At 44.1% G+C, this 25850-nt stretch overlaps 1 protein-coding gene across 2 annotated transcripts in view; it reads left to right on the forward strand.

The window, feature by feature from the left end:
- Positions 1 to 25850, forward strand: part of rngtt (RNA guanylyltransferase and 5'-phosphatase) — a 348813-nt gene that overhangs the window by 191600 nt on the left and 131363 nt on the right. For both annotated transcript variants that reach the window (XM_084314923.1, XM_084314924.1), the window contains exon 12: positions 23738 to 23806. In XM_084314923.1, the coding sequence (XP_084171049.1) occupies positions 23738 to 23806 (69 nt within the window). The remainder of the gene's footprint in view (positions 1 to 23737; positions 23807 to 25850) is intronic.

Here is a 25850-nt window from a genome sequence, read left to right on the forward strand (position 1 = left end):
TCTCTTGGGCGGGGTTCTTGGCTAAGCGCCGCTCCGTGTTCAGCAGGTACCGTTCTGTGGCGTCTGTCTTGGCGTGGAAAGTAGGCATTCCTTCTCGCCGCAGGAGTGGCGTGGCGTATCTCAACACGCCGTTGACCGGGACTCTCTTGGTCCCTGTCTCGAGGAGGTGAATGGCGTAAATGTCATCTTTAGAGCGAATGTCTTTCTTTCCGTTCTTAAAGGGCATTTGTTCCAAGGTCCATAACCGCTCTACGTGTTGCAGGAGTGCGGTTTCTCCCTCTTTGATTCGGGAGTGGAGACATCTAGTGGCTGTACTTCGGTTGAGAGATTTGGCGAGCGGGCCTTGGAGAGTCCATCCCAAACGGGTCTCGACTGCTGCAGGACAGCCTCGGGGTCCGGTATGAACCCGGTCTATCGGGACAATGAGGTCTGCATGGTCGGAGCCTATCAACAGGGTCGGCATAGCATTGTCTATGAGCGGGATCGGTAACTTGCGCAGATGTGCATATTTCTCCATCAGCTTGGCGACGGGGTATGTGTACCGCGACAGTCCTATTTCTTGGCTGGTGAAAGCGTCTGTAATCTGGTACCGTCGCTCAGGCTGGCCGCTTGCTGCGATAGAGAATGAGACATTCTCGCCCTTTATCGTCTTCAAATCTCGTCTTATTGTCCGAATTGTCATTTGGGTTTCGCTTCCCCGCAGCCCTAGCTGGGCCGCAGCGGAGGCGAGCAGGAGGGTCTTCTCTGACCCGTCATCGAGGACGGCGTAAGTGTCCAGGACTTTATTCTGGTAGCTTAGTGTCACACGCACTACTTTTAGGAGTACTCGGGCTCCACTGCTGCTGGCGGGATCGATGTACATGATGCTCGCTTTGCTGCTGGATGGTGCGGGTGAAGGGCGCCGTCTGTTACTGTCGTGAAGTATGTCCAGATGGGCTCCATCGCACTTGGTGCACCTTTTCTTTAAGCGGCATTCGGCTGCCATGTGTGAGCGCGCACAGCGAAAACAGCGCTTGTTGGACTTTATCCATTGACTTGCTTCCTCCGCGTTCAGCTTGGGGAAGGAGTCACATTGCGCTAGCCAGTGTTCTTTCTCACAGTAGGGGCACACTATCTTCCACTTCTCCGTTCTGGAGGGGGTACTGTGGCTCCTGCTGCTCGGTACTGACTCCGATTGGTGCATCACAGTCACCGATCTTCTTCCATCATTTAGTCGTCTGGTTCCTTCTCTGGAGCCAGGGGTGCTCCGTCCGAATGTATCTAGCCGTAGGCTGCTGACTTCTCTCGCCAGGAAGTCTGCTAGATCGAGGAGGTTCGGTTCGGGGCCATTCGGGTCTCGGTGGTCTCTCTGCCGCCTAAAACGCTCCTGTCGAGCGGGCGGCAGCTTCTCCAAGATCCTTTCCACATTTGAGTTGGCGTAAAGTTCATGCCTCCCCTTCTCTCTCTGCGCTCCCAACATCCCTACCAGGGACTGCACTCTGATGGACAGGTCGTCCAGTGCTCGATTGTCTATTGCTGGGGGTAAGCGGTCGATGTGTCGGATCTCCTGGATCACGTAATCCCATATGCGCCCATACCTCTGGTCCAATGCTACCAGCGCTGCTGTGTATGGGGTGGTGGAAGTCGCGTAGGCGAGCGCTATATTATGTGTGCGGGGTACCTTTAAGTGCTTCAGTAGGATGGCGTATTTATGGCGTTCATCCAATACATCCACCAACATGGTCTCCAGACACATGCGGAGTTCTGTATACTGGGCCCGGTTCTCTTGGGTGAAGTCGGGTACCATAGGCGTGCCAATGTATGACGCTGACTGTGGATACATCGGCGAGCGTTGGGGGAGAGGCCTCCTAGGCGAGTCTCCTCCCGCTCCTTGGTATGGGCTGGTACCGGCAGTGTACCATGGCCCGCTTGTCCAGGTGCTGTTCCTCGGTGCGGGTCGTGCGTCGTGCTCACCCGGGTATAGAGTCGGGGGTCTGTAGCGCAGCTCCGCGGGAGTATAGCCTGGGCTGTACCGGACCTCCTGGTCCGGTAGAGTACTGTGCTGTCGTCGGGCGTGGTTCTCCTCCTCTTCCTCTTCGTCTTCAGTTAGGTCATCCAGTGCTTGTAGTCTCTGGTTTAGCCTCTCCACAGGATATGCTGCTCCTTCCCGGTTGCTAGGTCTCGCTTGGACCGGTGGGGGGAGGTGGTCTGTGGGGGGTATAGACCTCGTCTGTTGGTCAAGTTCAGGGTTGTTTACTCGGCTAGGGGATGCCGCCCTGGAGGTGTGTCTAGACGAGTTCCTGGAGCCTCTGGCGGAGGGAGAGGGTGTTGTCCGTCTGATCAGCTGTTCTATTAGTTGCGCTTGCTGTCTGTCGCGCTCTGCGTCCCGTAGAGCACCAGCAGCTGCTCGCTGGCTGTCTGCTCGGTCTCGGGCCACATTCTCTTCCCTCTGAATGCGTCTTATTTCTAGACGTATATGCTCTTCTTCGCTCCGCTGCTGGATCTGCAGTCGGTCGCGTTCAGCAGCGGCGTTCAGGCTGATGAGGAAGGCCTGCTGTAGGGTCCTCTCTGCCTCGCTGGGGGAAGGCGGTTGTATAGGGGAGCCTTCCCTCGGGGTACTCCTTGCGGAGCCTTGGAGCTCTATCTCCACGGTGCTCTCCCCGTCTTCTTCCGTGCCGAGTTCTCTCTCGGTAGCGTTGTATTCCTCCCGGGACTCATCGGGGACTACTTCTTCAGTACTGGCGGGGTGTGAAGTCATGTCTGGTTCCCACTGGTCCCCACCGTGAACTTGGTCAGTTACATTAGAACCCGTAGGGGCCTCTATGGTCGGGGTAGTCTGGGCGTTGGGGTTAGACATACTTTTACTTTCTAGTTTTACCGCGTTTACTGTTAGTAGAAGACTAGGTTGTTGACTGACAGCGTAAGCCTCTAAGTACTGAGGGAGCCGTCGTTCGCGCTGCGGGCGTTGGTTAGGAGGATCGTTTCGTGGAGTGTTCATCATAGGCCATTTCAATATTAATAACACTATATTAATATTACACTAATTACCATCCGGCTCGAAGGACCAATTGTAACTGAGGGGTACAATTCCCTGACTGTATTACTAGATATGATACTTACTACCACTACCTTTGTACTTTATATTCGGCCACCCAGTACTCGGCATAAATATATTATGATAAACACTCTCACGTAGATGAAACGGATCCAACACAAATGTACGAAGTCGAAGTATGCGTTTATTCCTACACAGCAATGGTGTGTAGAGCAAGCACTTAATCACTTAATTACATTTATGAATTGAAATAGTATGCACTTTTATGGCAAAGAGTATTCGTCGGTATATCAATAGAGAATGTCCAATCTCTGATGGCGCAGGCGGTAAATATACGACCTGGAATAGTTAAGGAATAACAGCAATGATACTTTAATGATTATAAGACTGGATACACTAAGGGGGGTAATCCGGTCGCTTGTAAGACAACAGGAGTAGGAGGGGGGGGGGGGGGTAGAGTCTGGCTGCCTCGTCCGGCCAAGGGTATCCTGGGTGAACCCACAGTTGTGCAGCTCGGTGCGCCAGCGATCCTTGGACCACAGATGAAAGCAGGTGGACTCTCTGTGAGCCGGCTCTCTCCGGTCCACGGGGGAGAGACGTGAAGCGACCTCGTCTTGCAGAGCGTCTCCTCACCTTGCGTCCTCTCCAGGGGGGGGGGTTCCAACACACGGCAGTGTCGGGGGTCTTTATCCATGGAATAATCACTGTACACAAAGCATAATCCGTGCCTGGGAAGGCGGGCTGTCGTCGGTAGAATAATCCGGTATGCAGGTCCACTCGCTCGTCGGCTCTGGGGCTCCTCGGATGCAGTCTCACATGGGGTCGACCATCCTGGATAAGCAGCCAGTTCTCTGCCCGAAACGATGGGGTACTGACTACGATAGTATTCTCACCGCACGAAGCACTACATATGAATAGACTATTATTAGCTTAATAGACTACGTCCAACTCGACGATATAGTGCCAAATATGACTATTCAAATATTAATATACACGATGTCTCAATACCGATGGTAGGCCGAACTTGGCCTTACTCCCACACGTGGCGTCGCGGGGAGGCTTTACGTCTGTCACTCTATTGGAGGGTAAGAAACTGGACTGAAAAAGAAGTCCTACTTTCGTAGCGCAGTATATATACGCACTATGAACAAATAGTACCGTTAGTGGTGCGGTAGCCAGATTCCTACGCGGAACTAGGACTTGTTCGTACATGTTGAGCGGTACGTTTGAACTGGGTCTGGGGGGTATGGCAGCCTGGCACCAAGGTCTCGACCAATAGTAGAATGGAGACTATTATGGGATGTTCAGTAGGCTAGAATGGATATTCAATGCATATTGTACAAGGAATATACAAGGGATATCAGGGAATATTAGAGAATATACAAATACAATTAAATATATATATATAAATAAATATATATATTCGGTTTAATCTGGCCCTTCACAACAGAAACCATTACCCTTCTGCCACTATAAGTGAAAGTATAGTTAATACAGATGATTAGACTGCACTGTATAGGCTATATATATCAGAAGAACGGTTGAGGGTTTTGTGATTTGCTCTGGAAACGTGAGCCCGTCAGGCTTGTCTGTGGAAGACACATTGCAGGGAAGTGAAGGTAAACAACAATGTGCCTGATGTCAGTCGGCTGTCACCAAGCCAGATATGATCCATCACTGAGCCACTACACGAAATGAGCCCAAAATTGGACAGTGGAGGGGAAAATGGACTGACATCTCCTCCCCCAGGAGGTATGCACAGTTCCCCACATTGTGTGGTTGTTGTTTTCCTACCAAAGGTAGTTATTCTCTGTCTGTTTGCTCCCGGCACTGCGTAGCACCAGCTACGTGTGAGTTATCTCCTAAGTTAGGGTGTCAGGTCGACGCTAGAGGCTTAGTAACCACTAGTCGGCTACTAAAATTGGTTGCACCACAATTACTTAACCTAACTAGTTTTGACATAAAGTCATAATTAATGGGCCTTTTCCATGGTATCGGCTCGACTTTACTCTACTCAAAAGCATAGCTGTCAACATTGGCATTTGAAAAAACTGGAAATGTCGCCCCGCCCCCTCCCACCCGGCCCCGCCCCCTCCCACCCGGCCCCGCCCCCTCCCACCCGGCCCGCCCCCTCCCAATGGAGTTGCCTCGTCGCTGCCATCTGCTGGTCAAAACCTGTATGTACCCATTCTACAATCTGTTAAGTTTTCAAGGGTACAGTCAGTGAATCCTAAATATCCATTAGGCAACCACTTATCAGTCCAACAAGGACTGGGTGAACTACTAGTTGCTACATTAAATTAATCAGATACCTGGTTGAAAGTGAAATGCTGTGAACATCCCTGCATTAAATGAATGGACGTGTAAGACAAATTCAGTATAAATTCACTTTATGTAGTAGTATAGCATTAACATGTTCATATTTATTGAAATCTTACAATTCATACATAAATGTTATGATGAATTGAAAATGGGGGAAGAAGTCCTTCTCTGGTCTGCATCCCCTTAACACATCCAGCGCCAAAAACGCTGTCCAGCGTTATTGCCCGCCATGCGTTGTCTGCCAAGATCGCTGTACAGCGTTTTTTAGATCAATATTTCATTTTTCCGCCATGGCATTCATAATTCATCCAGCCAACCCCCGATGCCCTAGCGGGACCCTAGATGTGACTGCAACGGCTCAATACCGCCGCCTGGTGGATGGTCGGGCGAGTTACACTCTCGCAAAAACCGGAAGTGCCATCGGTGCATCGATGAAATTCCTCCGGCAGTCACATCTCGCTACTGGACTCCTGACAGACACTATAGTACATATGGATCGCTTTCTAAACTTAATAATGGATATGATTTCAGCGTTTTTTTGCGCCATACAAACCGGAAATGGACCTAGGCGATCGGCTTCGAATAATTGGGATCTTTCACCGCCAGTCTCATCGGCCCACGGTAAGGGGAATATAACGTTATTTTCAGCCCGATTGTTTATTCATTTTACTGCAAACCATCTGATCAATATATCACCCATACTACATAAAGCCGTTACTGATGATCAAGGAATTATAAACGACCCCCCCCTTTCCTTCACGCATGATGAAGCATAATGTATACGATCATATACATTTGAATTTTTTAATATAGCGTGTATGGGAAAGAAACAGCAATCGATAATCTATCATTATGCGTTTGGGCCTATAACTAGCGTTTTTGGAATTACAGCAGAAAAGATTAAAAACACTTATATTCTCGAAGGTATTAACACAACAATGTATGAATGAAAAAGTATAACGTTCCCACATCCTGAACGATAGATAATCGATGTTGAATGGGACATAGTAATGTCAATATGGCAATACAATTTAAAAAGTTATAGCCCTGCAAAGAAGGTAAACATCTCCATAGGCTTTTAACAGTGGCAGAGAGGGGTATGAGATAGGCACAATGCCCGGCGGTCAATGTTTTAACAATTGTGTATTGCGCCATACTGTATTGTACCCATTCTGCAATCTGTTAAAGTTAGCAATCAATCAATGTATTACCATAGTGTATTTATACCTTCATCACTGTAGGCTACATATTAATACTACAACTCAAAAATGGGTCGGCGCGACGTCCGGAGCGAGAGTTCTCCGCTCCAATCCACTCCGGATCGCTCACACAGTGGTTTAACACTGATGTAATAATATACATGTAGTACAATGCCAAAGCAACAGATGGCGATGTACAAACATGAAGGCCGTTTTCAACCAATGAGAATTGAGAAGGGTGAACCTGTGATATCCTGTTCAGGCTTCACTCCTCCTCCTTCACTCACAGGATGTTAGAAAAGTATCGACGCCATTGTTGTTGTCGTTAGCTTACATTCTAATGTTAATGGCGCGACCATAGCATTGTGGCTCGGCTAACTATCATCGCTTAATAGAGCTAGTGAATGGATAAACAACGTTATTTAACATTGCAGAATGGGTACAATTACAATGCGGCTCAATACAAACAATTGTTAAGGGGCCCAGGGGGTGTAGACTGTTGTAGTTTGAGCTAATTTACACCATGCTCAAAAAAAAAAAAAAAAAAAAGCCGAGCGATCTGGCGCGGGGAGCGCTCGATTCAAGGTGAGCGGTGAGGGAGCGGAGAGCGACTTGGGGGCGGGGTCAACATGAGCGATTAGCGGAGCTGACCAAGCTTTAAAGAGCGAAGAGCGGATTTCTCGGCCGTGCCGATCCGCTCACGTGGCCTGCTGTACATACATCTGATTAGTATTATATATTACTATTGCACTTTACTGTTACATTTGCACTCTGGTTGGATGCCAAATGTCTTCGTTGTACTGTATAATGACAATACATTTTAATAAAATTAGGGATGCACCGAAATTTCGGCACCGTAGGTTTTCGGCCGAAAATGGCAAAAAATTGCCTTTCGGCTTTTGGCCGAAAGAGTTTTTTCACCGAAAATATATCACCGAAACACAACGTGTTGTTGTGATGATGTCGCGCTGTCGGGAGTCGCGCTGTTTCTATGTAAACTCTGCACGCGCAACGCGTCCAATAAATGCGTCTTTAACATGCTTTATATCCTTATTTACTATATGCCGCGGTTAATCACTGAGTGATCTAATATGCATATTATTCAGAGCGAGAGGGGCGGGATTGTGTTTCTCACATTGACGCTGTCTGTCTGTCGCGCGTCTACTGTGCCGAGTCAAGCGAGCACATTCAGCTGGGGACTAGAAAGGTGCGCTCAGTAGAGCACAGATGTCCGCTGCGCAGCCAGAGAAAAGATGGAATTAATGTACTGTATGCATTCAGAAGTGCTGAATAAATGTTTTATGGACCCATAATAGTGAATATTTATTATTTAAGTTAAGTTTTGCCATAATCATATATTTTTCCATAATCATAATGTTCCACAACATTGGTAAAAAAAAATCTATTCTATGAATCATTTTCGGCCTTTCGGTTTTCGGCCAACTGTTTTCTATTTTCGGTATCGGTTTCGGCTAAGAATTTCCCATTCGGTGCGTCCCTAAATAAAATCTAATTAGACTGTCTTATCACTCTGGAATGGATGGGGGATACCACTTCATCCCCTGTGGGGGTCTCTTGCATCGGCCAGGGACCTGTTGTAGGTATAGGTTGCAGACCTCTCATTTCTCAACACCTTCTGAGAAGGAGTGTATTTGTGAACTGGACCAGTGTGATTGATCTTGCATGACAGTAAAGCACAAACAGTACTGTTGTCCAATGCCAGTCTGTTTTCTGTGACAATCTTCTTCACCATACTGAATACCCTTTCAGTTTCAGAGGGTTGCTGGTCTCTGACAAGAACAAGTTACAGGTTGAAAACCCTCAGCTCGGAACTAGGCAAAATCTGCATATGGCTCGCTGATAACAAACTATCATTACACATGGGCAAAACAGAGTCCATTCTCTTCGGTTCAAATAACAAACTCAGCAAGACCGACGGCTTCTCAGTTACAGTGGGTGACAATATTGTCACAAGGAAAGAAGAAATTACCTACCTGGGTTCCATCCTAGAGGCAAATCTTTCCTGTGACAAAATGGCATCCAATGTAATAAAAAAAAGTCAACCAACAAACTCTATTCTTGTACCGGATCTCCTCTCTGGTAAACAAGAATACCCTGAAGACTCTGGCAGGAGCACTCATTCAAGGGTACTATGACTATGCTTGCACCTCATGGTACCAAAGCACCTCAAAGGCGCTAAAAACTAAATTACAAACATCTCAAAACTGGTCAGACTACTGCTTGACCTTACTCCTAGAACCCACCTCACCCCTGCCCACTTTGACAACCTAGGATGGCTTAGAGTAGACGACAGAGTACAGCAACTTGCAATGGGCCTGGTCTACAAGATACACTACACGACCAAGGTACCCATGTACATGTCAAAACACTTCCCAAAGGTCAGTGAATACCACGATCACAACACCAGAGGGAGCTCCACAAATCATGTTAAACCCAGATTCTGCTCAAACAAGGGACTAAACATGTTTCGCAATTATGCCACATCAATGTGGAACGCCCTACCCAATGCTGTAAAGGAATGTGAATCACTACCCACTTTCAAAACCACTCTCAAAGAACACCTACCGGAGACTGCTATTCGAAACTGGCCCCTGTAAATGTCCTAACCCAACCCCCTCCAATGTACAGTAAATGACCAAGTATGGTTTTGTCAATATTCCAATGTACAGTTTTGCTTGTACAGTTGTACAGTGTCCCCCACCTACCCCTCCTACCCAACCCCCCACCCCACCCACCCAACCACCTCCAATGTACAGTCCCCCCCACCCACTCATACCCCACCCCACCTACCCAACATCCTCCAATGTACAGTTTCTACGTCAAATGTATATACTCTCTTTTCTGGACTTTTTTTGTATCACAAACAGTACTGTATTTGCAAATCTGGTATGTCATAAATGTATAGATGTAGCAGTACTGTCTATCTGTATGTCGTGTATGTCATATATGTTATGATGAATTGAAAATGGGGGACCCTGATGTAAACCAGACGAAAGTCTTTCTCTGGTCTGCATCCCCTTAACAATTGTATGTATTGAGCTGTACTGTACTGTACCCATTCTGCACTCTGTTAACCCTTAGAAGTCTAACCTAAATAGCTCCTCCTCCTGAGAATTTCCCCCTTTTTTTTTGTTACATAATATAAAATTACAGATTCATACCTTCAAAATAAGCCATCAATTGTCAAATTTGAGACGATAGTTTTCAATCAATGTCCTATCAAACATTCTGGTAAAATCCTAACACCTTTTCAGTATAGGACTTTGAACTAGATCCAAGTTCATTCAGCTATCTGATGAGAGAACTACACTCCCAGAATTCAATGTGATCATTGTCACTAGAACCATTTCACACCTGGAGCAAAGGCCCAGTCATTCCTTTGTTATTCCAGTGAATGGACCCAGCAGGAGGCCTAGCCTAGCGACAAGCGGCCACTACATAGTTGGGTATTGAAAAAATGCTCATATCCAAAAGTAGTAGATAGATATAGGTCATACATGTAGGTATGCACTTGTCCTAATATACTAACCTACACTGTAGCACTCAACACTTTGATGAACATTGTTACTCAGCTGATAGAGGTGTGCCCTTCCTCAATAAAGCCAGAGAGAGAGAGAGAGAGAGAGAGAGAGATGGTATTTACAGTACTGTACCATATCACATACCATATCACCTTTTGCAGCATACCATGATTACTTATATTGAGATGTTTCAGTACAGTGGATGGTACAGTATATACAGTAAAGTACAGTATATATAGTACTGTAAGAAAAAGAAGCAAACCAATAACAATTTGTGGTTGTATTTCTCTAGAATGAGAGAGAGAGAGAGAGAGAGAGAGAGAGAGAGAGAGAGAGAGAGAGAGAGAGAGAGAGAGAGAGAGAGAGAGAGAGAGAGAGAGAGAGAGAGAGAGAGAGAGAGAGAGAGAGAGAGAGAGAGAGAGAGAGAGAGAGAGAGAGAGAGAGAGAGAGAGAGAGAGAGAGAGAGAGAGAGAGAGAGAGAGAGAGAGAGAGAGAGAGAGAGAGAGAGAGAGAGAGAGAGAGAGAGAGAGAGAGAGAGGAGAGAGAGAGAGAGAGAGAGAGAGAGAGAGAGAGAGAGAGAGAGAAAAAAAAAAAAGAAAGAATTATTATTGCAGCGATTTTCACTGTTGACTTTTATTTTACTGGCCATCTTTGAACATGCCATATTTTTCTACTAACTGCCTGCTGGCAAAACTATGCTACTCGCTACAGAACCTGCAGATTAGACTACCTGTATATGCGCTGTCAACTCTCGCTCTGACTCCAACCCGTTGAAAGAGACAACACGCATTTCGTGAAGACCCCGCCCTACTCTGCCTCTGATTCGCAGACTGTGGGTGGGGGGGCGGGATTCTGACGGGACTCTGAATATGATTGGACCAAAGCAGTAGACAGACACAGGCAGTTGGAGCAGTGCAGGCGGACAGACAGGAGCTTGCAGAGGAGATAGCGGAGAATTTCGAGGATACCTGCTATACGGCACTGATGACAGGATATTTCCTTCCACTTGGTATCACTCTCGAATCACGTTTCAACCACTAACGTTGCTGCCATGAGCCTTCGCTATGGTAGCCTACAAGTGATAAAATAAATAAAACGCCCAACTCGCTGTACAAGAAATTCCTTCTGTGTGTGTGTGTGTGTGTGTGCTCTACTGGGCGCACCTTTCTACTCTAGAAAACTGCGAGATAACTCATCATAACTCGTACACACAAGCACTCTGTCTCTACTCATACAGTAGTTGATGTTTTAGCGCGACGTGGGTATATACACGGGCGAGGATGAAAAGCATGTTAGACTACTTTTTATTCATAAGTTAACGTTCCGTCGGGTCCGCGTGTATTCTCGAGAATGATAATAATAATAATGCAGGACCTCTTCAGATTATATTATCAACGACAGACAGTGAGAAACACAACCCCCCCCCCCCTCTCGCGCTGAAGAATATGCATATTAGATCACTCAGTGATTAACACCTATGCGCTGTGTGTGTGTGCGCGCGTGCATGTACGTGACGCGTTGTAGTTTCGGGGGAATACAGGGATATTTAGAACTATACAATTGAGCAAGAATTAAACATATTTACAAGTCGTATTATGTTTAGCAAGTAAGGATACATATAGATTACACTATTATGCACTCGAAATTGTCTTTGTGCTATTTTTACAGATTTTTGAAAAACGGGACTTCCTGAGCATTTGTGAGAGATTCTAATTCTTTTGTTCTCCGCCCACGGGAGCAATAGGCCCCGTTGACTTCTAAGGGTTAATACAGTTTTCAATCAATCAATCAAGAGCTGGCATTGCTGTGTGGAATGCTTAACAGAGCCTTCATAAGTCTCGTTAGCTCACTGAAGCATAGATTGTTGAAATGTTGCTTTTCGTGAGGTACGGGAACGTCTCCTCCCACTTGGCGAGATATTTGCAGCTCTTCTTGGCTTTCTTAGCTGCTGGTGGAACTGCACAATCCTCTCAAGTCCATCGTAGAATGTAAAAAATGTCGTGCTAAACCCCTCCTTTATCCGGTCGCTCTTCTTCTTCGGGTCGCAACAGTCTTCCGGTCTGGCTTCCTGTGCTAACGTTCCAATCTACACTGCTGCCACCTGTCGTCACGGAGGGGAATTGCAGCCATTTTGTAAAAACTAATAACAATTTTAAAAAACGGGGAAAATACGAGAACCGGGATGACGGCGGGAAGGAAGGTTGAAATACGTGACAATCCCGGGAAAAACGGGATGGTTGACAGCTATGCTCAAAAGGTGTGGATAATACCTGGTGCTTTTCTTTTTTATCGCCTCCGTCACATTTCCAATCCAAGCGATGCCAAAAGGTGACGTGAAAACACTGCAGACCACTGATTGGTCAGAGAGAATCGTCTCTTGTATCACAACAGCACCATCATCTTTTTATCACCCAGGTAATGCGCTTGTGTGAAAAGCGTATTAGAAGTTGATCAATCTATGCACGAACAATGATCTATTTTTCAGAGAATGTCTTAGTTACAACTGGAAAATCAAGTAAAGTTATATGACTAAAATGACAAGGAGCAGAAAAATGAACACCTTGAACAAAGGGTCCTGTCCAATATACCTGTTTATTTGCCCATTAATTTCTGCTTTATTCAACCACAGGGTTTACATAATTGCATCAGTGGTAGGCTCAGGACAATTCTGGCCCTACCACCCGTCCCACAGTGCCCCAAAGATATATACATTATTATTAAATACATAATTTAACAATGTATTTATATAGCATGTAGAAGTGAAGAGACAATTAATTCATAGGACCTGTAGCCTATGAGGCAATATACATATTTGTTGCTCTTTCAAAGTAATTTAGCCTATTACAACTCATCTAGCCTATCAATACCTTCAATCAGGAAATTTAAATCTTTCCGCAGTTCATGTTAAACGCATGGATTGCATGGATTTCTTTGTTGTGAACATGTTCATAGCAGTCAATGTATTTCCATGCTTCACTGACGCACAGCAGCTGAATTTTCCTTTTTACTTAAAGCCTAAAAAGATGTTTCATATTACTTCCGTCTCCTGCCTGGTGGAGATTGCAGCATTGAATGAAATTAGAGGTCTCTGTCCCGGCACACGCACGTCATAAACATGCAGCCGCTGTGGATTCCCTGTTACTGTAGTTATGTTGTAACCTACCCCTCCGCGCCGCAACCGCTTCTCTATTAGTAATTATTAATTAGTAAATCACAACTTGGTAATGATTGATGTTATAACTAGGCTATGTTTGAACTTAAACAAAGCTGGTGCTGCAGGTCTCTTAAGCGAAGGCTTGATCCTTTTAGAAGCCTCCCACCTCCAAGGGCCCAGGGTGCAGTGCCACTGCACGGCTTTCTGCTTCTCGCTTCCCAGGAGATTCAGTGTGAAAAGCGGACTTCTGGCCTTTTTGTCTATAGAAATGCTCCGAGGAACTTCCTCTCCGGGGGAGGATGTGTCAGTGGAGGTCTCTTTCGTTTCTCCATCCCCGGTTCTCCACGCTCGCTGGAAGTAGGTGGGCGGGTTTGCAAAGGTGGAGGGAAAAGACGATAAAGGAACTCCAGATCTTCCCCCTACACACACAGTTGCCTCATAAAGGCTATCTGCTATCTCAGTCTAGCTATCTGCCTCCTCCATGTCAAAGTGTGACGGGCAAGCTTTAATGTGAGATGTGCTGTGTGTGTGACTCATCCATCATTCTACTACTCCGCTGTCTTTACAGAGGCTGTTTATAGGCCTATGTATCTCTGGTGTGTATGTGACTGTGAAATCTGGCAGTGCTCCCATAAGGACCGAGTACTTTCTCTTTCTTATAGCGGTCACGTTTGACATGAATCAAGAATCGGTTCAAAGAGTCTTTGGTAGCAGCTATATACTGTAGCTTAATGGTGTGCGTGATGGAGGTGTTCATGCTTGTTTGTCTCTGTCTGCTATGCGGTCTCTGGGCCAGATGATGATAGTAATGCTCATCTCCCACCTAGTGAACGCGTCTGAGCTTATCTGTTCTCCGGGGGTTGTTGACAGCCTCCTTATCTGCTCCGCTAGCCCACGAGTCCATGCATCCTTCTGGGGCGTCTCTCCCAACAACGCCTCCTGACAGGACGTCGAATCCTCTTAAGTGAAACATCAAATTCAGCCATCGAGTGCAGACAGACTTTTCAGAGACAGCAATTTAGCTTTTTTTGTTAATGTTTTTGTTTTGAATCATGTAAATTATTTCTGTCACACAGTCCAGAGATTAAATGTAATTGGTGACTGGCCGGTACGGCTATTTAGCCGTTCCACCTTGTAATTGCTTCTTTCTGTATTGCTTTTTTGCATCGCTTCAGCCCGTCTTGATGGGTGCGATACCTGATCTTTCCCGTAGTACACTAATGCATTAGCTTTCTACAACATGGAGCAAGGCCATTTCCTGCCACTTAACCTATTAAGCACAGATCCCCTGTGCCCTGCTGAAACATGATATCTTGAAAAAGTCAACTAATCAGGACTGGAGAAACTTTGATTTCCCTATTGATGCTCATCCATTGTTGTCATAGCGTCATCATGTGTTTTGTATTATAGCTATGGAGACAATAGTATCGCTCATTTGACAGGCATTGTCCATAGTCCAACACTGGCTAACCAGTTCATTTCTACATACTGTAGTTTGTGCGCTATTACATGCTAAACATCTGCCCTTTCCAAAATAATCCAGTCTTTTTTCATAGATCGCGAGATATGACGCGTTATATGCATTATGCCCAAATCGTTCGGGTTGCTCGTCTGAAACTCCAAATACTTCCAAATCAAAGGTATATACCATATATATATGTTTCGTCACAAAATCATCAAGGGGGGGGGGTTAACTAGAAACTGCGATCATTACCAAAAGCATGTTTTTTTTTTTTATCCACTTTTTCTCCCATTTTTCTATATTTTCTCCCATCCCAATTTCGTATCATCCAATTCAACCCTCCCCTGTCACGAACGCTGTTTCTTGCCTCCCACAAGCCGGCTGCAATGTGGACTAAGTCATACATAGCACAAGTCCCCTCCGGTACTTGAGGTAACAGCAGTCGCATCTTTTCACCTGCGCAGCTCGATCTCTCAGTGGCGAGGAGTAACGCGTGGGAGGCTCACGCTGCCCCCGACACTTCCTGATTCTACTGCGCAGGCGCACCAACCGACCTGTATGAGTCGCTGTCCACAACGCCCGATCCCCACCCATCAGTTTCCCACCCCCTAATACGGCCAATGTGTATTAGTATGAACGACCAGCTAAACTGAAAGCAATGTGGAGCGCTGGGCTCGAACAGGCGAGCCCAGCGTCTCCGCATTCGTGGCGAGCGCCTTGCCCACTACGCCACGTAGCCACCATACCAAAAGCATGTTTTAGGTCCGGTAAAATACGACACTGATCGGTACAGAAGCATGTTTTAGGTATAAAAAAAATAAAGACCAGCAGGTTACCTAAGATAGACCTTACCTCAGTCAGAAAGTACTCCAAAATGAATAAATCCCAGTTGTCCCATTGTGATTGCAATTACTATATTGTATATTGGGCATGGTTACCATACGGGAAAGAATAGGACTGAGGCACAAAATCTCCTCCCGAATGCTATGTCCTGATCTACTCCGAGGCGGAAGCAGCCGGAGGTAACGCAGCACTGGAAGACAACTGATATCCCCAGTTCAAAAGGTAGGCGATACTGCTACCTGGCGTGATTCGATCGCCATTGCAATTCCAACGTAGGCAGCTGTGCCAGGGAGACCCAGGCAGCTCCGAGCGAGTGTTTAGAACGGGGATCAAAGGAAAAAGATCAAAGGATAAAAACCCAAGAAAAGTCGAGTTTGGCGCTCAACGATTCTCGGGTTTGGCGGGCAAAGAGTTAATCATGAATGCTTTGAATAATGACAGATGCATGTAGGGATGCTACCCTGCCCGCGTGCGTGAATATTAAAGGCAACCAACTTGTGTTCAGCCTTGCGTTCAGCGTTTCTCTGATTGGCCACGTGACCGCGCTGCCGCGCGGCAGAGAGTTGCAGCGGCCGTCTTCCGTTGTAGAATTGTTCACATCAGGGTGAACGCTATTGTATTCGCAAATATGAGAGCCAGCAATACGCAGCTCCAGTTAACCTAATTTATACCGTAATGAATCATTAAAAAAATATACCGTTAACTGGAATATGTTGTTTCTTTACACATATGTTGGGATTATGTAATTGGTTTGTCATGACAAAACAATAAAAATTGCTACTTTACATCAGGGTGAACGCTGTTAGTAACGCTGCCACCACCCACTTCAATGACAGAGCTCTCATATTTGCGAATGCATAAACTATATCTTAAATTATGGCTATGTGTCTAATATGGCTGTCGCGAAGTCATTGATAAGCGACAGCCATATTAGACACATAGCCATAATTTAAGATATAGTTTATGCATTCGCAAAATATGAGAGCTCTGTCATTGAAGGGCTTCTACAACGGCGGCGGCACACGGAAGCCGGGGACAACCACCGCATCGCCCCGCTGGCGCTTCAGCAGCCTCCACGGGCGAAATAACATATAACGTTACAGCGTACAGTTCCACACTGATGTACAGTGACACCCAGAGTTTCTAGTTACAGTAGTGACGCGTGAATCGAGATAGTCCTAACAGTGTTTATTATTAAGAGTCAGATAGTCTGCACAGTGTTTATAGTCCTAACAGTGTTTATTAGTAAGAGTCAGATAGTCCTAACAGTGTTTATTAGTAAGAGTCAGATAGTCCTAACAGTGTTTATTATTAAGAGTCCTAACAGTGTTTATTATTAATTAACGTCATAAACCAACTACCAGATTTATTTTGCACCAGGGAACTTGAAGGTTCCTGCCGCTTGCGCTCGCGGCAAAAGGGGGCGGGCTAGCGGCGTGGGGTCATGGCCAATCAGAGAAAAGCTGAACACAAGTTGGTTGCCTTTAATATTCACGCGGCCTACAAACTGGTGAGACAGCTAATGCTACGATCAGCATTAGCTGTCTCACCAGTTTGTAGGCCTGCTAGCATTAGAGCAGGCAGTCCGACCAACTGAGAGCACCACAGTCCGTTGAGGTTTTTAAAAGGGGCCTAAAAACATTTCTTTTTAACAAGGCATTTGCCTGAATTATTCTTTTACTTTTAATTTTACTTCTATTCATTTTTATTATTATTATTTTGTTTTTATGTGCTTCCATTTCATTGGTTGTTTTATTCATTTTAATTGTTTTTATTCATTTAACTTTTTATCTTTATCTCCTGTAGCACTTTGAGATTTTTCACAAATATAAAGTGCGGTACAAATTGAATTTATTATTATTATTATTATTATTATTATTATTATTATTATTATTATTATTATTATTATTATTATTATTATTATTACCAAATGTAACCACCTATTTTCACATTGATGCCACTGATTGGCAACATCTCCACAATGTTGCACTGTGGGTCTGGACAGTTTTGTGCTTGTTATACACCAAAATACCCCTTTGAACACCCAACTCCCCTCTATGAGAGCCTCTGCTTATATCTGACCTCTCTGATGCTCTACTTTGTAGCTCTTTGTCTCTTTTACAGCCTGACCTCTCTGATGCTCTACTTCGTAGCTCTGTGTCTCTTTTACAGCCTGACCTCTCTGATGCTCTACTTCGTAGCTCTGTGTCTCTTTTACAGCCTGATCTCTCTGATGCTCTACTTCGTAGCTCTTTGTCTCTTTTACAGCCTGATCTCTCTGATGCTCTACTTCGTAGCTCTTTGTCTCTTTTACAGCCTGACCTCTCTGATGCTCTACTTCGTAGCTCTGTGTCTCTTTTACAGCCTGACCTCTCTGATGCTCTACTTCGTAGCTCTGGGCTGTGTCTCTTTCTTAGTCTGAGCTTGGCAGCTGTCCAGTCGGCCTGTCAAGCCCATCCACCCACCATGGGGACCTTAAACCCCACTAGTTCAAGTTGTTTAATAGTTGTCATACAGAAGTACAGAATACTTTCATACAAAATGCTTCTTACTGTTACGCTCCAGAGACTGTGCTAGACAAGATAGTATCAAATAACATAATAACATAATATAGCATGAATTTAGAAGAAGAAAATGAGGTCACAGTTGTTCGGTATAGACATATGTACAATGTTCTGAGTTACCATATAATATACAATACACAACTATGCAGTGTACTAATGTACAGTACTATCTAGTGCAAAGCAGAAATGGGATGAGGTACAATTTTAGGTACAATTTACAGTAAGGTGTACGAGTTGTAGTGCAATCCTTCATCCATAAATATAAAGTGTGGGGAGTGGGTGCTACAGTGTGTTTGTTTAAAGTGGGTGTGTGCTATAAAGTGTGTGTAGTGGGTGCTACAGTGTGTTTGTTTAAAGTGAGTGTGTGCGTGTGGATGTGTGTGCTATGTGTGTTTGGTGGTTGTTGTTGTGTAGTGTTCATTCATTGTTCGTTTAGCAGCCTGATGGCCTGGGGATAGAAGCTACTTCTGAGTCTTTCTGTGCTCGCCTTGAGACTCCTGTATCGCTTGCCTGACGGCAGCAGTTCAAAGAGGCAGTTGTTCGGGTGGCTCGAGTCCTTAATAATTCTCTTAGCCTTCCCCTTGCAACGCTTGTAGTAAATGTTCTGGAGGGTGGGGAGCCCCCCTCCAATTGTGCGTTCGGCTGAACGTGTCACTCTTTGTAGTCTGCTTTGGTCTTTTGCAGTGCTATTCCCAAACCAGGAGGTGATGTTGCCGGTCAAGATGCTCTCTATTGTACATGAGTAGAAGTTCTTAAGGATCTTCTGGCTGACTTGGAACTTCCTTAGGCGCCTGAGGAAGTAGAGGCGTTGTCGTGCCTTCTTCACCACACTGTTAATGTGTATGGTCCATGTCAAGTCCTCGGATATGTGGGCTCCGAGGTACTTGAAGCTGTTGACTCTCTCAACCGGTGCCCCGTCGATGCCACTACCTTGTGTTCTCTGCTGACAGTGCTGATCTCCAGTCTTCACAATTGCTCACAATGTCTTTGATTTGATCTTTATTTATCTCAAACATTTTCAACCATAAACACACACATTTTTAATAACAAAAACTAAATAAAATAAAATACAAATAAAATAAAATATATCTTCCTAGACATGGAAGCAATAATCAACATAGCTCAAGACAAATGGTTTTGTTCGAGAAGGGACAGAAAGAAGCAAGGCTTATCTTATCTGGTCCTGCCCCTTCCTTACAATATCATATTAATATGTAATAAGTTATCTATCAATATAGACAAATATATATATACCTATCCACTACAGTAAAAGATAAATAAATAATTACAAAAATACTAGTTCACGTTATTTTCAAGCTCCTCTAACTTATACTTGTCCAAGAATTCCTGTTTATATCAGTATTTAACATTTCAATAGTATTACTTGTTTTTATTGCTACATCAAGGCCATTCCAAATGGATACCCCACAAAACTGAGATGCAATTGCTTTTGGTCACAGTGAAAATACTCTTTTGTAAATTTGAGAGTTCAAAGGATTGTTCTTTTTTTTTTAAACAGGAGCGAGAGTGTGACTTCCTGCAGTGTGTTCCTCAGTTACAGATCTAGATTGTAATAAATAGAGTTTACCTACACATGTTTCTCTTCAGCTGCCTGGATCCCACTCTCCCTTCATCACGGCAACTGCAGTCCTCGCACGTCAACACCCCGTGTTAACCCCTTTCACTGCCACACAACAGAAGGTTAACGGCGACCGTTGGTTGTGTGGCAGTGAAAGGGTTAACCTTCTGTGTATTGTCACAGTGAAAGGGTTAACCGTTTGGTGGTGCGGCGGTGAAAGGGTTAACGTTTACCTCTTTGTATTGCATTGCTGTACAGATGTTTCTGCTTTAAAAACAACGATTTCATCTCGGGTTGATTTTTTCAACAACACATAAGGTCGGCTGTTATATATAGAACTGTATATAGTAATCTTTATTTTTGTCATCTTATTTTATTCTATGCACAATTTATTGTGTTTTTATCTTATTTTATTATTAAGATAGAAGCTGCTATGGTCGAGGGAACACAATACATAGATTTTCACTGTTCTCGCTGTAAAGTACTGAAATAAGTGACAATAAAGGAATCTGAATATATGGATATAATGTCCAGCTCTAAAATCTGCTGAAAAGAAAGAAGCATATCTTTTAATATGTTCTAATTGTCTTGGATTTTTGTCCATTAATCGATTCGTTGACATTGATTAGGGGCATCGATCCTAAGGTTGAATCGTGGTCAAATTAATAGTGAATCGTTTCCTGAAGAATCGTAATCGAATCGTTGTAGGGTCAAATATTTACACCCCTATTATTGACCTATAGTCCATTCATGCTGAGTGAATCAGTTCCCCCAGCCACATTTGTGTATAAATTATTTTGGGGCGAATTAACTGATCGAAAATGTATCAAATCGAATCGTGGTCAAATGAAGAGATTTCATGATGTATTGAATCGTTGCCTGAAGAATCGTAATCGAATCGTTGTGGGGTCGAATTGTTACACCCCTAGTTGACATAATCGACAGATTTGTAGAATTGTGTTTCCCACATGCAACCATGCAGAGAGAACTCCTTTTAAATGTAATGCTAGATGTGCTCATCATTTTGAGCTATATATGACTTAATTCAGCATGGGGGGAAAAGCATAAAGTCTACTAACACCAAACTGACCGATTAATCGACTAAGGAGGAATGAAAGGAGGTGACTCAGAAGAAATGTCTGTGTTGACAGCTGTGGTCTGTAACATACTGTAGTTCTTCATGCACTTTGTCAGAGGCATGCTCTTGAAAACTAAGCCTAGTATTCTTCTAATGTGAAATGTCACTTCAGATCCAAAGAGGACTTGGGAATGAATAGGAGATGCCTTGATTGTAAAGCCTGTGTAAGTCTAGGAACCCTGCCCTTGGTTGTCTGTCCTTTTGAATAGTCGTTATTATTTTTCCCATTTCTCTTATCAGACGTATGAAATACTGTGGTTTACTTTCATAAAGTCCCATTGAAGATTGAGCTCTTTGTTTGATTCAGACCGCTAATCTAAACTGTCTCTCTTATCTGAGGCCACAAAAGCCTCCCGACTTGTTTGTGCAGCCAATGAATACACCCCCACAGGCTGCGGAAACCCCATTAATTTCTCTCAGTAATAATATATCTTCCAGGAGTGCAGGCTACATTTCTCACTACTTCATGTCGTTTTGCAGCACTCTGCGCGAGTCTGCAGTGACCCGTCATCTTAAAGGGAGCCGCCATGTCGGTGAGAACAACGCTGGTCTCTGAATGGTCTGCACTTGGCTTTAGTTTATATGCTATATTCAGTTGTAACTCGGAGGTTGGAAATTCCGACTTACGACTTGGAAAGATCAAATAAAACGAGAGTTCCTAGTCGCAAACTCGGGTATGATTTCTCATACGGTTCGAGCCTCTGCGTCATTTAATTTCAATATGGCCACCCACATCATATATACGTTAATGTTGTTATTAGCTGTTGTAAGAGTACATTTGTAAGTATATTAGCTATGTCACTGTAAACTGTCTTTGTGAGTTATAGTTCGAACTTTATACTTTTACTCCACTACATTTCAAAGTATTGAAATATTGTACTTTTTACTCCACTACATTTATCTGAACCTAGTTACTTACTAGTTACTTTGAAGAAAAGGATTTTGTGTAGAAAACATGGCATATAATTTATGAAGATTATATGCTTTCACATTTGAAGCCTGTCAACTTCAAGAGGACATAATCAGAGCAGCATAACTGGACCACATACCACTTTAACACAACCTTTAATCAGAGCAGAATAACTGGACCACATACCACTTTAACATAACCTTTAGAGGTCAATAAATGGAGGGTTGAATGCTCCCAAGCACTGGGATACACAAATGCCATGTATAATGCATACTTTTACTTTAGATACTTAGAGACACGAAAATAAAAAGCAAATAAATAAATAACTTTCTAAAAAACTATTATTCTAGTTTCTAACCTGAGCTGTTAAAAGATGTACATTGGTGTTTCAGTCACGCGTCATCAGTCAAAGGGAAAACTTTCCCAGTCATTGACATGAATGGATGAAACGGGTGAAATCTGGCATCGTGCTTTATTTGTTTTAAACGAGATGATTTAGAAATGGGCAATGGGGAAATACGTTGCAATTTCAAGAGAGGTGGACCGGCCAGAAACAGCAATGACGTAACCACTAGGGCTGTCTTAAATACTTCTAAGCTTCGAAGCTTCGTTCGATGACACAAGCTTCGAACATTATAAAAAAAATCGAAGTAAAAAAAAAAAAATCATTTTTTTTTTTTTTTTTAACTTCGATTTGTGTGTGTGTGTGTGTGTGAACTACCCATCCCAGTTAGGACAGCCGAATCCCGTCCAATCTTTCGCCGTCAACTAAAGACTCACTTCTTCAACCATTATCTGAAATGATAAAGAAAAAAAAAGAAAAAAAATCTAACCGTGATTAACCTTACATGCACTTGTCCTAATAAACTAACCTACACTGTAACACGCAACACTTTGATGAACATTGTTACTCAGCTGATAGAGTTGTACCCTTCTTGCTGTCTTGTCGTACAGAACTTGTAAGTCGCTTTGGATAAAAGCGTCAGCTAAATGACTAAATGTGTGTGTGTGTGTGTGTGTGTGTGTGTGTGTGTGTGTGTGTGTGTGTGTGTGTGTGTGTGTGTGTGTGTGTGTGTGTGTGTGTGTGTGTGTGTGTGTGTGTGTGTGTGTGTGTGTGTGTGTGTGTGTGTGTGTGTGTGTGTGTGTGTGTGTGTGTGTGTGTGTGTGTGTGTGTGTGTGTGTGTGTGTGTGTGTGTGTGTGCGCGCCTTGTAGAATTCCACACATAAGAAAGAAAGATACTGGGATGAATAAACAAAATAGGAAATAAAATGTAGAAATGCATGCAATACATAAATAAATATGAATCTCCATATATGAAATATAACATTTAGATAAGGTGCTACTGAGATGTTTTGGTGAGTTCTTTGTTTTTTTGTGGAAGTTGCCCTTCTTAAAAATGCATGAACATTCACTGATAATTGGTCTGTAGTGGAGTCTACAAGGTCTACATTGCCGGACCATGTAGAATCCGGACCTTGTAGACTGACATAATTCTGTGCATAGTTTAGTCTACACAGGCCATATTTCAAATAATCTAAATCTTACTTCATTCATCTTAAACATTCTTGATTTGGGGGATTGGTAGTTCCCATGAAATCTGAAGTTGTTCAAACGACAACAGCGATCCACCTTGAATTAAATCACACAGCCGAGTGAAACCTTGTTGGATGCGTCACAGTCACGAAAGGGGCTACTTAATTAATTAATCCAACCCACTTTATTTATAGAGCACATTTAAAAACAACAAAGTTTACGAAAGTGCTGTACAAGTCCCACAACATAAGATTTTTTTTTTTATTATTATTTTTTTCTCTCGAAGCTTCGAATTAAAATCGAAGCTCGGCCCCGAAGCTTCGATTGCCAAAAAAAGCTTCGAAGGTCAGCCCTAGTAACCACTACACCTCCCTATACAGATGACAGCTTGATATGTTCCTCTTGTCCTCCAGTATTTGTTTGCCTGTTGATGATATATCCTGTTGTGTTTTTCAGCTACTCGGAGGCAGCTTCACAGCGCAGGTCAGCCATGAAGTGGACGGGCTCATCTTCCAGCCGTGCGGGGTAAGACTCGGGTCTATAAGAACCTGTTATTTGTCAGGCCTACCCTTGTGTCCACACGGGGGATTGCCAAGCACAGTTATTTTTCTTCCTCTCTTGAGGATAGGGCGCCTTGTCACTGCTGCAGTTTGCTTGTCACACTCTTGTGTCCATGGCACCTGGGCTGCCCTGCTGTCGCAAAGCAAAATGTAGACACTCCTACATGCGCTCGGCAGCTTGCACAAGATAACAGGTCTTGCCGTCTGTGTGTCAAAGCTGCTGCGCAGTAAAAAAAAAAAAAAAAAAAAAAAAAAGAATGAATGAAAACTTTATTTAACAGATTGCAGAATGGGTACAATACAGTACGGCTCAATACATACAATTGTTAAGGGGATGCAGACTTGAGAAAGACGTTTGTCTTGTTTCCATCAGGGTCCCCCATTTTCAATTCATATAGACATATATGACATACATGACATACAGATAGTCAGTACTGCTACATCTATACATTTATGACATACCAGATTTGCAAATACAGTACTGTTTGTGATACAGAAGGAGTCAAGAAAAGGGAGTATATACATTTGACGTAGAAACTGTACATTGGAGGAGGTTGGGTGGGGGGGGTTGGGTACATTGGGATATTGACAACCATACTGGGTAATTTACATTGGAGGTGGTTGGGGGGGGGGGGGGGCCGGGGGGCACACTGTATAAACAAGTAACACTGTACATTGAGGGGGGGGGGGAGGAGACACTGTACAAACAAACACAATTGTACATTGAACTATTGACAAAACCATACTAGGTAAATGACTGTACATTGGAGGGGGTTGGGTTAGGATATTTACAGGGGCCAGTGTTGAATTGCAGTCTCCCGTAGGTGTCCCTTGAGAGAGGTTTTGAAAGTGGGTAGTGATCCACATTCCTTTACAGCTTTGGGTAGGGCGTTCCACATTGATGTGGCATAATTGCGAAACGTGTTTAGTCCCTTATTTGAGCCGAATCTGGGTTTAACATGATTTGTGGAGCTCCCTCTGGTGTTGTGATCGTGGTATTCACTGACCTTTGGGAAGTATTTTGACATGTACATGGGTACCTTGGTCGTGTAGTGTATCTTGTAGACCAGGCCCATTGCAAGTTGTTGTACTCTGTCGTCTACTCTAAGCCATCCTAGGTTGTCAAAGTGGGCAGGGGTGAGGTGGGTTCTAGGAGTAAGGTCAAGCAGTAGTCTGACCAGTTTGTTTTGAGATGTTTGTAATTTTGTTTTTAGCGCCTTTGAGGTGCTTTGGTACCATGAGGTGCAAGCATAGTCGTAGTACCCCTGAATGAGTGCTCCTGCCAGAGTCTTCAGGGTGTTCTTGTTTACCAGAGAGGAGATCCGGTACAAGAATCGAGTTCGTTGGTTGACTTTTTTTATTACATTGGATGCCATTTTGTCACAGGAGAGATTAGCCTCTAGGATGGAACCCAGGTAGGTAATTTCATCTTTCCTTGTGACAATATTGTCACCCACTGTAACTGAGAAGCCGTCGGTCTTGCTGAGTTTGTTATTTGAACCGAAGAGAATGGACTCTGTTTTGCCCATGTGTAATGATAGTTTGTTATCAGCGAGCCATATGCAGATTCTGCCTAGTTCCGAGCTGAGGGTTTTTTCAACCTGTAACTTGTTCTTGTCAGAGACCAGCAGGGCTGAGTCGTCCGCAAACAGGAACAAGTTGCAGTCACAAGCTGACGACATGTCATTTGCATAAATTAGGAACAGTAGCGGTCCTAGTATGCTTCCTTGTGGAACACCACAGCTCACTGTGAGGGGGGGGGATAGGGTACCGTTTACCTCCACCATCTGTTCCCTCCCCTCAAGGTAGGATTGCATCCAGCTCACTGATAGACTATCAAAACCAATTGCTTTTAGCTTGTCAATCAGAATGGAGTGATTGACCGTGTCAAAGGCCTTTTGTAGGTCCAGCATGACCATGCCGCAGTATTTGCCTGCGTCCACCTCTTGTTTGATGTGGTCATTCAAATAGAGAAGGCATGTGTCAGTGGAGTGGGATGTTCTGAAGCC

The sequence above is a fragment of the Notolepis coatsorum genome (assembly GCF_963971535.1).
Source record: "Notolepis coatsorum genome assembly, chromosome: 5".
NCBI lineage: Eukaryota > Metazoa > Chordata > Actinopteri > Aulopiformes > Paralepididae > Notolepis > Notolepis coatsorum.